This window comes from Phascolarctos cinereus, unplaced genomic scaffold (assembly GCF_003287225.1).
Source record: "Phascolarctos cinereus isolate Bilbo 61053 unplaced genomic scaffold, phaCin_HiC Scaffold_726;HRSCAF=1367, whole genome shotgun sequence".
In the NCBI taxonomy this organism is placed as follows: Eukaryota; Metazoa; Chordata; class Mammalia; order Diprotodontia; family Phascolarctidae; genus Phascolarctos; species Phascolarctos cinereus.
The window spans coordinates 406,933,781-406,950,779 of record NW_027556098.1 but is presented as its reverse complement, the minus strand read 5'-3'; the positions used below and the strand labels follow the sequence as shown (position 1 = coordinate 406,950,779).

At 45.8% G+C, this 16,999-nt stretch overlaps 1 protein-coding gene across 2 annotated transcripts; it reads right to left on the bottom strand.

Annotated features, from left to right (window-relative positions):
• Positions 1 to 367: 367 nt before the first annotated feature.
• On the bottom strand, positions 368 to 6,126 carry LOC110201787 (immunoglobulin superfamily DCC subclass member 4-like). Of its 2 annotated transcripts, none has more exons than XM_020977696.2 (9): positions 5,584 to 6,126; positions 5,088 to 5,176; positions 4,803 to 4,946; positions 4,239 to 4,379; positions 3,988 to 4,122; positions 3,681 to 3,840; positions 3,402 to 3,498; positions 2,837 to 2,971; positions 368 to 1,369 (listed from the first exon to the last, which is right to left on the bottom strand). In XM_020977696.2, the coding sequence occupies exons 1-6, from the start codon at positions 5,715 to 5,717 to the stop codon at positions 3,794 to 3,796; spliced, it is 690 nt and encodes a 229-aa protein (XP_020833355.1). In that variant the 5' UTR covers positions 5,718 to 6,126; the 3' UTR covers positions 368 to 1,369; positions 2,837 to 2,971; positions 3,402 to 3,498; positions 3,681 to 3,793. The 2 variants fall into 2 exon arrangements, with proteins under 2 accessions (XP_020833355.1, XP_020833352.1); XM_020977693.2 differs by lacking the exon at positions 368 to 1,369 and adding an exon at positions 2,579 to 2,726.
• Positions 6,127 to 16,999: the final 10,873 nt, after the last annotated feature.

Sequence of the window (16,999 nt, the reverse complement as noted above, 5' to 3'; positions counted from 1 at the left end):
TCAATTGGGGAATGGCTGGACAAGTTGTTGTATATGATTGTGACAGAGCAATTATTGTGTTGTGGGAAATGACTGAGGATCTGGTTTCAGAAAAACGTGACAAGACCTATATGAACTGATGCAAAGTGGAGTGAGAACTGAAAGATCATTGTACATGGTAACAGCAAAGTTTAATGGTGATTGTGAAAAACTTGTCTACTCTGATCAATACAATGATCCAAGACAGTTTGAAAGGACTCATGATGAAAAATGCTGTCCATCTCCAGAGAAAGAACTACTGAATTCTGAGAGCACATTGAAGTATAATCTTCTCACTTTCTTTATTTTTCTTGGAATATGGATAACATAGAAATATGTTTTGCATGATTTCACAATAATTCATATCATATTGCTTGTCTTCTCAGTAGGGGGGAGAAGAGTGAGAGGGAGGGAAAAAATTTGGAACTCAAAATTTAAAAAGAATGTTTAAAATAAGTGGAAATTATTTTTTAAAAAAGAGAAGAAAGTGACCTCCTTGAGGGCAGGGACTGTATTTTTGCCTTTCTTTATATTTCCAACAATTAGCATGGTGCCTAGCACAAGGCACTCCATCTCCTGACTCCAGCATTTTCACTGTCTGTCTCCCATGCCTGGAATGCTCTCCCTCCTTGTCAATGCTGCTCTCTCCTGGTTCTCCTCTTAGCTGTCTGGTTGCACCTTCTCGGTCTCCTCAGCTGGATCTTCATTCAGGTTACGACCATTTAGAATCTTTTCCTTCTGTACTGTCTCACTCAGTGATCTCATCAGCTCCCATAGGTTCAGTTATCATCTGCATCTCTATATCCATCCCTAGTCTCTCTCCTGAGCTCCAGTCTCAAATCAGTCAGTCAATAAGTATTTATTAAGCATCTAATATGTGCCAGGCACTGCGCTAAATGCCGAAGATGCAAAGAAAGGCAAAAGAAATCCTCAGAGATCACAGTCTTGTGTGGAGGCAATACGCAAACAGTTACAAACAATCAGGATATGTAGAAAATAAATCTGAAATGGGCAATATAGGGAAGGCACTAGCAGTAAGAGGGATGGGGAAGGGGAAGCATTGTGTAGTGTTACTACATGACAGGCATTGTGTGAAGCACTTTACAAATCCTATCTCATTTGCTTCTCACAACAACCCAGCAAGGTAGCTGCTATTCTTATCCTCATTTTACCATTGAGGAAACTGAGGCAAACGGAGATTAAGTGACTTGGAAAGATTTCTTGCAAAAGGTGGGAAGTTAGCTGAGACTTGGAGGAAACCAGAGTAGCCAGAAGTCAGGGAAGAGGCAGGAGAGCCTTCCAGGCATGGAGAACGGCCACTGAAAATGCAGGAGTCAGGAGATGAAGTATCCTGTGTGAGGAACAGAAATAAGGCCACGCCTAACTCCTGTCATAGTAGGTACTTAAGAAATGCTTGTTGATTGATTGAACCAGGAGCAAAAGTGCCTCCATTCAGATTCTGCTCTGATACTGGGCAAAGATAACTGACCCAAGCAATTCGCCATGGGGTTTGGCCAGGGCGGGGTGATCATAAACCCACAGGTTTCAAAGGACAGTTTTAGAAAGCAGCCACGTAGCAGGGCACAATTTCAACAAGATTTGACTTTCCCTTGTCTTACTTAGCTCAATATTTCTGGGAGGGACCAAAAAAGAAAAATTAGTTGAACTGGAAACTCCCTGGCCTGCCTTCCCACCCCATGAAGTTAAGGGAGCTGTGGTCCAAGTCTACCTATGCATGACACACTCCTGATTGTTAACCACTTCTCCCAGAACACTACCTCCTCCTCAATCCAACTTCCTTTTAGCCCTTTCTTTCCCTCCCTTCCTCTAGTAATAGAAAAATGAATGAATTATGATCAAATCAATTCTACCACTGTCCCTGGACGGGGTGTGTCAACCTACTTCCCTTTGGAGTCTTTAAGTCCAAAATGCTCCGCTGTGGCCACTCTGTCTACTTTCCCATTAGAATGTGAGCTCTTTGAAGTAAAGGATTGCCTTTGTTTTTATATTTATACCCCAGTGCTTGGCACATAGCAATTACCTAATATAAACTTTTTCATGCTTTCATTCATGTCGGCTCTGTGACTTTAAGACAACTATCGCCAAGCACTTGCTGATCTTTTATGAGTAGAGGAAGTTTCTGTCCTCATGGGAGTTCCCTACACCAATCAATCAAAAGTCAGCTCCTCACTGATCACACCCTGTCAGTTCAGGACATGAACCCCAAGCTCCCTCCACCTTTCTCATCCATTTTGGTCCTCTCCAGAGGCCCCAGCCTCAACCTCCAACACCTCACTGACCCAGTGCTAGGCTGGTCCTCTTCAATACACCAGTTTCATCGTTTCCTACTCTGATTCCAGTTCCCAGCCCCAACCACTCTATGATATGGTTGCCTGATTGCCACCACTCCCCTCAGGCATCCAGGCATTTGAGGTCTCAGGCCTTGACCTTCTGCACACCCAGGCATTAAATAACAGCCTTCAGGGGCCTTCAGGTGTTCTTTCCCTTAACTCCTTCACACCCCCTTCCCCTCTGCAGAATGAATCAGAAAGACCAGGAAAAGCCATAAAATCAACTTTATTCTGAGTTGGAACCATCCCCCTTCCACCTCTTCCCCAAATTTCCCAATTGCCAGACCGCGGTATTCAGGCCTGGAGCCCTGAGACATTAGGGGAAATGCTTTTCTTGGGAAGAATCTTTGCAACATGCTGAAGGGAGAAAAGACAGGGGTCAGTCCTGGGTCCTCTGGCTGAGAGTAGAGGCAGTCTCCCTCCCACCCTCCTCCCCCACCCCTTTCCAGCCCCTCTCCTTGGCTCACCGGCTTTTCTACTGCTCTCTCTTAAAGCAACGGGAAGTCCGGACAGCACAGGGCGTCTACTCCTACGGCCAGAACGAGTAGAAAGGCCAAGGCAAGGCCTGAAATGGCCCCAGGACCCAGCACTCTAGAGGGTGACTGTGGGGAGAGGATAGAGAGAAAAAGGGGGAAAAATGCACCGGTGGATCTTCGGGGAAAAGGAGAAATCATTAGCCCTAGACCTCCGGTCCTCATCCCTTTAAGGACACTGATATCCTGGATCCCCACACCCTCAATAATTTCGAGTTCTGCCCCAACCCTTCGGGCCTTCATCTGGGCCTTCAGCTCCAGCACCTTCCAGACACCCAGGCTTCTAGGCTACCAGTCACACCAAAATTCAGTCCTTGAAGGTCCTGGTACTGATGTCAAAAGGCAACAAGGATTGAGGAATTCGGACCCCCAGCTCCAAATCAACCCCATCAGAAACTCAGGTTCCCAGCTCCCCATCCCCACTGCCTTAAGGATTCAGAGAAGTCAAGAGAGGAAGGGAAGGAGACTTAGGGGTCCGGATCTCCAGCCTCGGGCTCACCTTCTTCCAGCACCTGGATCTCCAGCTCCGAGGTACCAAAGGGATTGGAGGCGAGGAGTTTCATTGGGGTGAAATCTGCCTTCTCCTTAGGGATGAACTGAAACAGCAGGACGGAAATGGGAAGGGAGCTCCCGTGTCTGAGCCCTTGGACCTGGTCCCCAGATCCCACCGCCTTGGGGACGCAGATGCCTTTAGAGAACGAGAAACTGGGCTCTTCCGCCTTGCGCCCCTCCCCCTCACCCCCCCCCCGCCCAAGACCAGGGTGTCCAGTACACTCACCTGGAAGGTGCGTATGTGTGGAGCCCCCTGACGAACTTCCTGCAGAAGGCTGCCCCTCCAAGAGAGGCCGAGCTCCGGGGACGGCTCCCCGTGCACCAATACGGTCAGTGTGGTTAGAAGACCCCTGCGTTCCCCTTGGGTCCCTCCAGCCGGGGACGGACTGTGAGGTGGAAAGGAAAGGAGGGTGTGAGAGGATGAACTGGCCCCCGAAAGGTAGAGGAAAACAGACAAAGACACAGAGATGTCTCTCTCTCTCCCTCCCCCACCCCGCCCCGCCCCGCCCCGCCCCGCCCCGCCCTGCGCTTACAAGTCACTCTCAGCTTCTCGTTCTCCCGCGCGCTCTCCATGCGCTCGGCTATGGACGCCTCGCAAGTGTAAACCTCAGCATCCGAAGGCTCCAGGTCCCGGATGGTCAGAGTTCCATCCTGCACTGATACCCGACCTAAGGGAGCAGCAGGGATACAGAAGAGACCTAAATGTCCTGTCTTCAGATACCTGCTCCCTCAGGGAGCTAGACATCCAGTCTCCGGGCATCTGGGTCCCTGGCCCCTTACTCACCGTTACCTCCCAGCACCAAGCCCTGATGCTCCCAGGTAATGTTGGGCTGGGGGATCCCTGACACCTTGCATTGCAGCTCCCTGACGGACCCCTCCTCCGCAACGGTGGGGCTGAGATTAAGGCCGAGGATACGGGGCCTCTCTGAGGGGCAAGTAAGGGAAAGAAGTTGGAAAGGGGGAGTTCTGTTGGTCTTTTCTATAGGAATCTCTCCTTTCTTCATCTTCTGCCCTACATCTCTTGTTCCACCCATGTTTCACAATCTCTAGGGTTTCTCATAGCAGAACCTGACCTCTGTTATCTTCCCCATTTCTCAACTCCCCGAACCAGGGGTGTCCTATGCCTTTCCCATTTTCCTGGTGTCCCCAGTGGTGTCCCAAGTCTTACCCCACAACCTCTTCGTGCTCCATCTCCCGAGTCTCCACCCTCCTCCCCCCATTTCCCCTACACACACACACACACACACACACACACACACACACACACACACACACCCGATGGCCCAGAGCTCGAGCATCTTCTCCTCCTCAGTATCTCCAATCTCTGCCACGCACTTTAGGGGCCCACCTTGACCTGGCTCGCTCAGGGTCACTCGGAGCCCCACTGAAGCCTCGTAGATGGGCTCAGCCGAGAAGGAGGACCCTCCAAGAGCCGCCTCCTCCCCATCAGGTCCCAGCCAGCGAAAGCGAGCCTCAACTTCCCGGCCAGACACTGCAAATAACGCACCTGGTCCATCAGAAGACTGAAGTGGAGCCCGGAGAGGCAGATGGGGAGTAACGGAAGAAGATTACAGGGGCACAGATGCAAGAGATACTGGGTGAGAGAATTGGGAGCTCCCCCCTTCCCGGTCACCTTTGCAGATGAATAATAGGAGGTGTCCAGGTAAATGTCTCCGTGGGCCGGGACGATGGTCAGGAACTCGAACTTGCCAGGAACTGTGGCTGCAAGACATAAGGGTATCCTGAAGCTGGCTGGACAGCCCCTGCCCCGTGGCAAGACAGATGTCCGGTCATGCAACCTCAGTCACCCCCAGACCCTTCATGGAACAAGAACATCTGAGCCCACCCAAGCAGCTCCCAATCTCTCAAAGACAAGGACCCAGGAGTCCCATCCCACCCATTCACCTCCAGCCCTTCAGGGTCCCAGACGTCCAGCTCTCCAGGTCTGAGCACTCCCTGATCCTGAGATTCCAGGCCACCCAGCCCTGGACACCCCCAACCCCGTAGAGACCCAGCCTCCCTGCCTCTGAAACCCTTTGACCCCTTGGGGACCCAGGAGTCCCAATCCAGTCTCTGATGGCCCCAGTTCTGCAGGGACCGTGACAGTGCCACACCCGGTCCCCGCTCACCTTCCTCTGCAGCCAGAAATAGAAGCCACCCAATAGCAGGGGTCATAGTGACCAGGACCTCGGATGCTTGGGTTCTCTCTGGAGGGGCAGCTACCCAGACCTGGGGTCCCGGGAGGTAGGTGGAGGGCATCCATTTATCCTTTCCTCGGGCTGACAGATTATCCGGAAGGATGGCTCCGTGCGCAGGTCCTGGGGCCGGGGTCCTAGGGCGGTGGTCACAGGGCTGAGACTAAAAACAAACCCTGAGAAGTAGTCGCCCAGGCCCCGAGCCCCAGGATTTCCGGCCTGCGACGTGAGGCCATGCTGGAGCACGAAGGATGGTGGTCAGACAGGACAGACACTGGCTCTGAACAGGACCTCCCTCTTCCCTCCTCCCCCACCTCGGACTCGGGAGTTCCTGCTGTCCCCCTTCCCGATGACCGGTGACGCACATCCCCTCCTCTTCCCGAGTCCATTTATAAGCCCCCGCCGGCCGGCAGGCGCCCAGAGGGGAGTGGAACAGCCCAGGGCCAGTGTGGCCACTGTGGAGGCGTCGGGGGGTGCGCTGGGGGGGGTGGAGAGAGGATTCCACAAATGCTGGAAAAGTCCCTGCTCTGACCTTTAGCGCCAGCCAGCCAATGAGAAGGGGGAAACGCTTAGTGGGCTGGACCACAGAGGGCTAGGGTAGTTAACTCGTTAACGCGACGAAACAACCTCGACCCATTCATCGCAATTTTCCAACTTCCAATGGAAGATCTGTTTGGATGTTATTTTATTTTGTTCCCCAGTCTAACACAGTACCTGACACACAGTAAGTACTTAGTAAATGTCCCCACCATTTTTCAAGCTCCGAGCTCTCTTGGTCCTCATTCCAAATCTCCCGAGCTCGCCATCCAAACGCAAATCTCATTTAGTTTGTTCCTGGCCTTGACCTGCCCTATCTCTGTTCCCCTATAAACATATATTTCCTATTCCTCTATTCTTCCTTCCTTCCTTCCTGCATTCTAAAATTCTTTCAGTATTCAGTGAACATGCTTATAGCCTCTCCCACTAGAAACTCTCTTCCTTCACCAGAAACCTTGGGTTGCTCTTCACCTTGAACCTCCTCCTCCTTTAGAGAAATATAAACTACTGGACCCAGCCCTTCCCCCCCTTACACACACACACACACACACACACACACACACACACACACACACAGAGACCAGCACAACTTCCTCAAATCTGTCTCCTCCTGGAGCACACCAGGGCATCTTGACTCTTTTCTCCCCGCCTCCCCATTGACAGTCCTGGCCCCCTGTTTTAAACTAAAGGCCCCTTCCTGATCTCTGAGAAGAGAACTTTGGATTCTCAGCCCCTGTGAAGCAAATCGCTCACTCCCAATCACACATACACACACACACACACACACACACACACACACACACACGCTTTAATTTGTGATCCAGTAAATTGTATATGGGGTTCCTCTCCAGCTTCTGGGCTGAGGATCTAGGTAGATCTGTGTGCCTATATTAAGGCTGGCATTTGGAGGAGGAGGGTGCAGGGGGGTGAGCAATCATTTGGAGGTTAGAATGAGCCAAATTATAGAGGATGAATGGGTATATTTTGGGTGGGGATTAGAGTGGCGATTGTTAGGAAAGATATGAGGGGGTGGGATTTAGGGCTTTAATATGGGGGTTAAGTAAGAAGTATTGGGGGATGTGAGGAAATAACAGAGCAAAGGGAAATGTATAGAGGGGATGACAGTGGGTGTTTCATGGCTGTTACATGGGACGTTATGAGGATTTTGTGAAATGAAGATTCAAATGAGAAGGGGTTGGAGCAAGGACAGGTTATGAGGAGATGGGGTTAGGATGAAGAGAGCCTAGTGGAGACCCATTGGGGTAGCAGGTTGTCAGCTAATCCAGGCTAGGGCTCAGGTAAGGGAGACCTTTGGCTGGTACACATGCTGGTGTGGGGACCAGTCAGCTGTGTGCATTTCCCTTCCTTGCCCCTCTCTCACAGGTACCCACCCATTGGAATTCAGGGTGGGGAAGGTTGTGGATATGATGGTGGTGATGGGGCCACCACCAGAGAAGGACCATTTGTTTTACTCCATTAGCTCCTTCCTCTTCTGTCTGCCCCTTGGCATTGTGGCTGTGGCCTGGTCCCTACAGGTATGACCCCTCTTTGATTCACCTGCTTCTTCCCCAGACCACCAGTCCCCACCCTCTCCACTCCATAACCTGTCCTTTTCTCCATGTCCCCCTTCCCCAGGTATTTTTTTGCCTGGGTCCTGTCCCTGACTCAGTCTCCCCTTCCATGAACACACAGGCTGTCTCCCTTTACCCATTGCCTCTGCTCCCCCTAAACTAGACACTCCAACAGGCAAGGTGCTCTCTAGTTTTCCATCTTGACCTTCACCCTGGGCATCATTACTTACTGCATTCTCCCTATCTCTGGTCTACTCATTCCCGCCATGACTGAGGAAGATGACCACCTACAGAAATCAACCAGCCTTTTCCCTTATCCATTCCCCCCAAGTTGGTACCCCATATTACAACCAATTCTTCAAAGCCTCTTCCACTACCTCACCTGGAGCAAGGGGACAGAGACTCCCAATCCCAATTATTTCACCTTTCACCCCTGCACTGACCCTAACTCTCCCTCCCCAGATTCACCTGGGATATGAGTGAAACACCCCCCCCCGGGGCAACCTTCCCATTTTACTCAATAAATTTTATGCCTTTTTTTCAATTTGTGGGTAGACGATTTTGCATTATGTGTTTATGGTTCTTTATGGGTGTCCTTGTGTGTGTGTGTGTGCTACTGTGGCCTTTTGTGCATCTATGTGAGGGTTTGAGTGAAGCCTTAGAGTCCTCACTCTTCTTCTCTACTTCTCTAGTGTCCTTGAGCTTGCTTTAAAAAGAATTTGGCTGACTGTATTTTACTATAATTGGCTTCCTTTTTAATTCCATGTATCTTATTTTATGCATTTAAAAACATAGTGCCCAGCTGGGGTATTATGACGGAACAGGATTACTGTTCAGGCCAATCTGTCTTGAATTCAGAAGAAACACCCAGCTATGATCACCTCCAATCTGACATAAATCCCATGCAGGATCAGACTGCTGAGCCAGAGACAGAATTAAAACCTTCCCTCTTCTCCCATTCTTTGTGAGCCTTTGTGAACAGAGACCTCCCCAGTCCTTCTGGGAGGTCAAAAAGAGAAAAACATTTCAAAGGGAGAGACAGCAATGATTCTCTCTCATGGGAGAAGGTGAATTTGTATACTGTCTTTTCCTTTTCATTCTATGTTCATTAAGGCTGCAATGAAGACAATGTTATAGTTGGAACCAATGCCAGGATGGAAGGAGGAAGAAGTGACCCTCAAAGGGAAGGGCCATGTCCAGGTAATTGCAACAATTTCTATGTTTTAATACTATGTTTCATCTCCCAGATTACAGCTCTGGGAGAGCTCATAATGAAGTTTCATTGGTACCTCAGAGAAACCAGGGCTACTGTGGGAGAGCAGATCAGGCTTGGAGAGGCCAGAGCGGATCTACAGGGGCCTGCTAAAAAGTTAGTGGCTCCAGGGGCAGCTAGGTGGCATAGTGGATAGAACACCAATCCTGGAGTCAGGAGGATCTGAGTTCAAATGTGGCCTCAGACACTTGACCCTAGCATAAAAAAAAAAAAAAGGCAGTGGCTCCACACATTTCAGGCCAAGAGGGAACAGTTCAACTAGAACACAACCTTTTGGCAAATTCAACTCTAATGGGATATTTACTTAGGTGACAAAAAATATCAAACGCCTCCACCCTATGCCAGGTAATATGTGGTTGATGAAGGAGGCTATGGGGCTAACATGGGAGAGGGAGGGTTAGAAAGGAGCAGCATGTTTGAACTTGGAGTTAGGAAAGTCTAGCTTCAAAACTTGCCTCTGATACTAGCTTTATGTCATTGGAAAAGTCTTTTCAACTCTCTGAGATTTAGTTTCCTCATTTATAAAATGGAAAAATAACACCTGTAGGTTCTTCTGAAATTCAGAGGAGATGTAGCTCCAGGAGAATTTTGCTTCACTGTCTTTGCTTTATGAATTTCTCAACATCATGAGGGGAAGTAAGAGCAGATTCAGAGACCTTTCTGCTATGAGGAAACTATTTGGGGATTTTATGAACTCCCTCTGCATCAGAGAACAGTAAAAACATACCGATGGCTGTAATTTACAGCCATTTTTTTTTAAATTTCAGGGATGGGTTTGAAAGAACACAGGGATGCCAGGTCCATACAGGGTCAAAGGGAGGAGATACCATGCCTGGAGCAGGGTCTCCCAGAGCTTATTTTGGGCCTCAAGCTGTTTCAAATCCTTCTCAGTGATGGAACCTGATAAGACTTCTCCCCCTCACCCTTGCTTTGTACTTGAAGAATGCTTTGAGATTCCCCCACCCAACCCCACATATCATGGTCAGGTGTGCTTGGGGACTTCTCAGCCTAGAAGAGGAAGGGAGGAGGGTGCTGGAAATATTAGAAAGATAATGTGATGACTGTCCCAGTGAGGGAGTAGGAGAGTAGATCTGTTTCATAATCACTATAATTTTACATATATTAAAACTGCATAAATCCATAAAAAGTCTACATTTTAATATTTTGACAATCAACCCTAGGACATAAACTAGGGAACCACCCAGAGCAGACAAGGGGTCTTCTTGGAAAAAGTGAGAAGGCAAAAGCCAACTGGCTTCCATTGAGAAAGAGAAAGGTCCAGGCGCCACCTAGTGACTCACTCAGATACGGACCTGAGTTGTTCCACAAAATATCAATGTATTGAGATGCCTCTCAAGGAGGTGCGGTGGGGAGGATTCAGGGACGAAGGTAACGTCAAATACTTATTTTTATTAGAAAATGTTTAACCTAGTGATTAAATTTTGAGCTATTTGATAGTTGCCTTCTTGTATGCTTGAAGAAATTGGAACTGAGTCATACACCACTTAATGTTTGTAAAGAGCTGTGAAAACTTTAAGGGAAAGAGTGTGTACCCATGATTCCAATGGTATTGGGCGCTCTTGGGTAAAGAAATCCCCTCTACCAAGGCAGGTCAGCAACTTCTAGCCTTGTGCCTGGAGCACTGAGGTTAAGTCAGTCAGGCAATGTCCTCACTACCTGCCAGGCACCGGGCCTAAGCACTGGGGTTAAAAATAAGGGCAAAAATAGTCCCTGCCTTCAAGGAGTTTACAGTCTAACAGGGAAGACAACATGCAAACAACTAGCAACATACAATATTATTTAGAGGGGATGGAGGAAATCACAGCAGGTTACAGAGAGGAGAGGCTTCACCCAAAAGGATTTGTCTCAAAGGAAGCTAAGAGACCTATGGGTGTGGAGGGAAAGCATTCCAAGTATGAGGGACAGACAGGTGATAAGGCACTGAGACAGGAGATAGAGGCAAGGAGGCAAATGTTGCTGAATTGCAGAGGGTATAGAAAGGAATAATGTGTAAGAAACCTAGAGAGGTAGGAAGAGGCTGGGTTATAAAGAGGTTTAAATGCCAGAAAGAGGACTTTGTATTTGGTCCTGGGAAAGGATGACAGGTTCAGACCTACACTTTAGAAAAACCACTTTAGCAACTGATTGGAAGATGGACTGGAGTTGAGAGAGACTTGAAGCAGGGAGACCAGGCTAGGGGGCTACTGCTATAGTCTAGATGAGAGTTAGTTGGCACAATAGATAGAGTGCTGAGCCTGGAATTTGGGAACACCCATCTTCCTAAGTTCAAATCCAGCCTCAGACATCTATAAGCTATGTGACCCTGGGCAAGTCACTTCACCTTGTCTGCCTCAGTTTCCTCATCTGTAAAATGAGCTAGAAAAGGAATGGCAAACCACTTCAGTATCTTCACCAAGAAAACCCGAAATGGAATCAGAAAAAGTCAGACATGACTGAAAAGGACTGAACAACAGTAAGGGCTGAGGTGGAGTAGAAGAGTAGGCTATGAGAGCCATTTAGAGTGAAGAACTGGGAAATTAGGATATTTGAGGGAGCATTAACATGTGTGTTAAAGCCTACTCATTTGAAAGTGGCAGTTAGGAATGAAAGACTACAAAAATCCATTCTAGCCAAGGCTCTGATTGATGGACAAGCCACACATTCAGAAAAAAAAAAAGCCAAGAAGGGCTCTTCCCTAGGAAGGCTCTCCCCACCCCAGCCCCTCTTGGTACATTACAGTTTCTGCTTTCAAAAAAACCTCAAGATTCACCTCAAGCAGCCATGGCAGTGCCTCCTTCTCCTGTGAGAAAGAGACATCCCCAATTATGGATGACAAAGTGATGCACTCACAGCTAGTGTCAGTCATAAGCATTTATTAGATGTGCCAGACTCTGTTCTAGGTGTTAGAGATACAAAGAAAGGCAAAAGACAGCCCCTGGTGTCAACGAGCTCCCAGTTTAATGGGGGAGACCACATGCAAACAACTATGTTCAAACACGGACAGAATAAATTGGGGCTAATCAAGAAAGAATGGGCTCCAGAATTCAGAAGGCTCTGGAAAGACTTCCTGTAGGAGGTGGGATCTCTGCTGGCACTTGAAGGAAGCCCTAAGGCAGAGATGCAGAGGGACAGAATTCTAGCCATGGGAGGAGAGGGGGGCACCTAATGAAAATGCCAGGAGTCGGGAGTTGGAGTGTTCTGGAGGCCATTGTCAATGGGTCAAAGAGTACATGAAGGCAGTGTAAGGTGTAGGAAGGCTGGAAAGGTAGGAGGGGGCCAAGTTGTAAAGAGCTTTGAATGCCAAACAGAGGATTTAACATTTGATTCTGGAGGTAATAGGGAGCCACCGGAGTTGACTGAGTATGATCAGACCTGCATTTTTGGAGAATGGATCAGAGTGGGAAGAGAGCCTTGGGGCAGGCAGAGCAACCAGCAGCTATTGCAAAAGTCCAAATGTGGGGTGATGAGGGTCTGCACTCCTGGTGGCAGGGTCTGAGGAGAGAAGGAGGCATTTCACAGCTTCTGATTGCAAGATTTCTTTTCCTCCCTTTGTGGAGTCCTCGTGATGCTTCTTCCCCTTAGTCATAGTGTATCTTTCTGTTGAGCTCTTTATAGTCCTGGATCTGCCTTTCCTCCTATGTCTAATTTGTCCTTAGCTTCCCCTATAGATTCTGCCATAAGTCAATGCCATTCTGGGGAGACTGATAGAATACTGATGAGAAATCCAAATCCTCCAACCTTTTAAAATTCATACATGTGTGTGTGTGTGTGTGTGTATGTGTGTGTGTGTGTGTTTGTACTGTGTACTTGTGGGAAAATGTCCTGGACTTTGGTCGGGGGAATATTTCGTACCAATGTTCTTATTGAACTCTTAACTAGTAGTTATTTAGCTCTAGATGACTAATTTATAACAATTGATACTCACTGAGGAAGCACACTAGTGGGGGCTCATGAATTGTAAACTCACACCCAAGTCCTTCAAGGAATATATGAATAAGTCCTTTCAACCGATCCACCATGATGTTCCTAAAGCTCTAATCTGGCCGCATCACTCTCCCATTCAATAGTTGTTAGCATTTGCAGAGTGCTCTATAATTTGCAAAGTGTTTTACAAATAACATCTCATTTGATCCTTACAACAATCTTGGGATCTAAATCCCATTATTACCCTCAGGTTACAGATAAGGATAAGGAGGATAAGTGATTCATCCATGGACATACAGGTAGTAAGTATCTAAAGCTGGATTTGAACTCAAGTCTTCCTGACTGCAGATCCAGTGCTGTATTCACTGTGCCACCTAGCTGCCTCTATTAGCGCTCTATTACCTCTAGGAAAGCCCTTCATAACCTCCTAGCCCCTTCCTAGTTTTCAGGCTTTTTATATCTTAGCCCCCTCCACATACTATATAATGGAAAGACTCTGTCCTCCTTGCTACTCCTCAAACAAGACACTCCATCTCCTAACTTTAGCACTTTCCCTGGCTGTCCCCCCAGGGGACAGAATGTTCTCCTCCTCATCTCTACCTCCTGGGATCCCCAACTTCCTTCAGGTCTCAGATAAAATCTCCTCTTCTGAAAAGCCTTTTTTGGTCTTCCTTAATATTAGTTCCCTCCCTGTCCTTTATATAGCTTGGTAATACATAGGTATTTGCATGTTGTCTCTCCCATTAGACTGTGAGCTCTTCATGGGCAGTGGCTGTTTTTTGCCTTTCTTTGTATCCCAAGTGCTTAGCACAGTGACAGGAAGCAGTAGGTGCTTAATGTATGTTTATTAACTGACTAGCAGTTAGTAGGTACTTAATAAATTCTTGTTGACTCAACCTTTATACACATATATGAAAGAAAGAAATAGTTTCCATGTTGTGTTTAGGGTTAGCTCTAGTAGAAGCTTCATTATATAAAACACGAAATCACAAGGAGAATGGTCTCCCAGTTTGATGTAGTGATTGTCATACATTCAGAGATACAGACACAAAGACACAGACTCAGAGGAATACAAAGAGAACTGCATAATAGATATTATCTGATAGCTTTTATCAATTCTCAAAAATAATCTAAGTGATCATTTCTGGTTTAGCATCAACATATAAAATGATGCAGATAAGAACAGAATTGCTTATTTTCAGGAAGTCCAAAGACCTTACTATAGGGTAGAGGGGGAAAAAAGGGCATAATATTTAATTTTTAAGACTCAGTAAATTTTTAAAAATATATTTGAAATGAAATATTTTTGTATTTCAAATCTTGAAATTTTCATATTTTGTATTTTGAAATTGAAAATAATTAATTGAAAAATATTTTAAATATTTCATAAATATATAGCATACATAAAGTAGTAATGAAAGTACTACTATACTATTTGTAGTATAATTTGAGATTCAATACTACTATTCCTTCCCACTTTTTAAAAAATTTCCCTTAAGATTCTTGACTTTTTGCTCTTCCCCATGAATCTCATTACTACTTTTTCTACTTCTATAGAGTAATTCTTTGGCAGATTGATATGGTGCTGAATAAGTAAATTATTTGAGATAGTATTGTCATTCTTATCATATTGGCTCAGCCTACTCATGAACAATTTACATTTCTCTAATGATTTTATTTCTACAAGAACATTTTGTAATTGAATTCATACAGGTTTTGTGTGTGTCTTGGTAGGTAGACTCCCAAGTATTTTATAAGTTCTATATTATTTTCCATGGAATTTCTCTTTTTATGTCCTTCTGCTGAATTTTATTGCCAAAATAGAGAAATGCTGATAACATGTGGATTTATTTTATCTCCTGCAACTTTGCTCAAGTTGCCGTTTATCAGTTGCCAAATCTCAAACAAACTTTAATGGGGGCATTAATATACTGTTGGTGGAGTTGTGAACTGATTCAACCATTCTGGAGAGCAATTTGGAACTATGCCCAAAGAGCTATAAAACCATGCATACCCTTTGACCTAGCAATACCACTACTAGGTCTGTACCACAACAGGGATAAAAAAAAAAAAAAGGAAAAGGACCTATATATGGAAACCTATATATGGAAAAGGACCCACATGTACAAAAATATTTATAGCAGCTCTTTTTGTGGTGACAAAGAATTGGAAATTAAGAGGATGCCTATCAGTTGGGGAATGGCTGAGCAAGTTGTGGTATATGAATGTAATTGAATACTATTGTGCTATAAGAAATGATGAGCAGGCAGACTTCAGAAAAACCTGGAAAGACTTGTATGGTCTGATGCTGAGTGAAGTGAGCAGAACCAGGAGAACATTGTACACAGTAACAGCCACATTGTGCCATGACTAATATTGATAAACTTTTCAGCAACACAAGGATCTAAGACATCTCCAAAGGCCTCATGATGAAAAATGCTATCCACATCCAAAGAAAGAACTATGGAGTTTGAATGCAGATCGAAGCAACTATTTGCTATCTTTTTTTTCTTCTGTTGTGTTTTGCTTCCTCTTTCTGGTGGTTTCTCCTATTAGTTCTAACTCTTACTTACAACATCACTAATGTGAAAATATGTTTAATAGGAATGTATATGTATAGCCTATATCAGATTGAGTGCCATCTTTGGGAGGGAGGTGGGGAGGGAAGGGGAGAAAAATTTAAAACTCAAAAGTTAATGGAAGTGATGGTTGATAATTCAAAATAAATTAATTTTAAAAAACAAAAAGAAAAAGGACTTATATGTGCAAAAATATTTATAGCACCTCTTTTCTTGTGGCAAAGAATTGGAAATTGAGGAGATGCCCATCAATTACTGAATGGCTGAACAAGTTGTGGTATGTGATTGTGATGGAATATTACTGTGCTATGGGAAATGATGATCAAAATGCTCTCAGAAAAGCCTGGAAAGACTTGCATGAGCTGATACAAAGTGAAATGTACTGTGTACAAAATAATAGCAATATTGTAAGATGATCAGCTGTGCATGACTTAGCCATTCTTGAAATACAATGATCCCAGACAGCTCTGAAGAACTTTTGATAAAAAATACTATCTACCTCCAGAGAAAGAATTAATGGTGTCTGAATACAGATTGAAGCATACTTTTTTAAAACTTTATTTTTCTTGAGGTTTTTTTTTGGCCTATGTTTTCTTTCACAATTATGGAAATGTTTTGCATGACTACACATGTATAACCTATATCAAATTGCTTGCCTTCTCAATGAGGGGTGTGGGGAAGGGAAGAAGGGAGAGAATTTGGAACTCAAAGTTTTAAAAATGAATGTTAAAAATTATTTTTACATGTGACTGGGGGAACATAAAATACTAAATTAACATAAAAATAAACAAACAGCTATAGTTTCTTGTTCTTCCATTCTCAGAATAGCTTTTGGTCCTTGTTTACCTTTTTTTTTTTCTACCCTCCTGTCAGCACATAAGGAATAAACCATAATCTGGAATTTGTGACCTTAGTCACTCAGCTTCTACCTTGCTTATGGTTTGAAGCCCTGACTTTTGCTTCTGCTCTACAAAACACACATTGTTCACCACCTTCCTCTGGCTATACAGGGAGCCACTTTTCCTGAAGCATCATCAGTTAGCTTGGTCATTGAGCACACCAGGTACTTCTATTAGAGACCTTTCTGGCCTAAAGTCCCAGCACCGAGTCTGTGCATGGATTTCTTCTGCTCGATTGAGTCCAGCACTGTTCTTTCTGGTCTGCACTCCTGACCCTCTGGACTTTCTCCACCGAGCCACTACAGCCTCCTCACCCCACAAGTTCACTCTGCCCCTTTGGACCCTTCCCTTGGTTGGTTGATTCCTCTCAGCACCTCCCTTTTAAGGAAAGTGCCCAGGCCAGTCATGTCTTCATTTCTCTCCTGGCTCCACTCCTGACTCTGTGTAAATTCTCTGCTATGCCCCTGTGGGGTTATCTCCACTCTTTCCCTCTTTTCAGCTCCCTTTTATGTCTCCTCTCATTAGAAAGTAAGCTCCTTGAAGACAGGGACTCTGTGTGTGTATCCT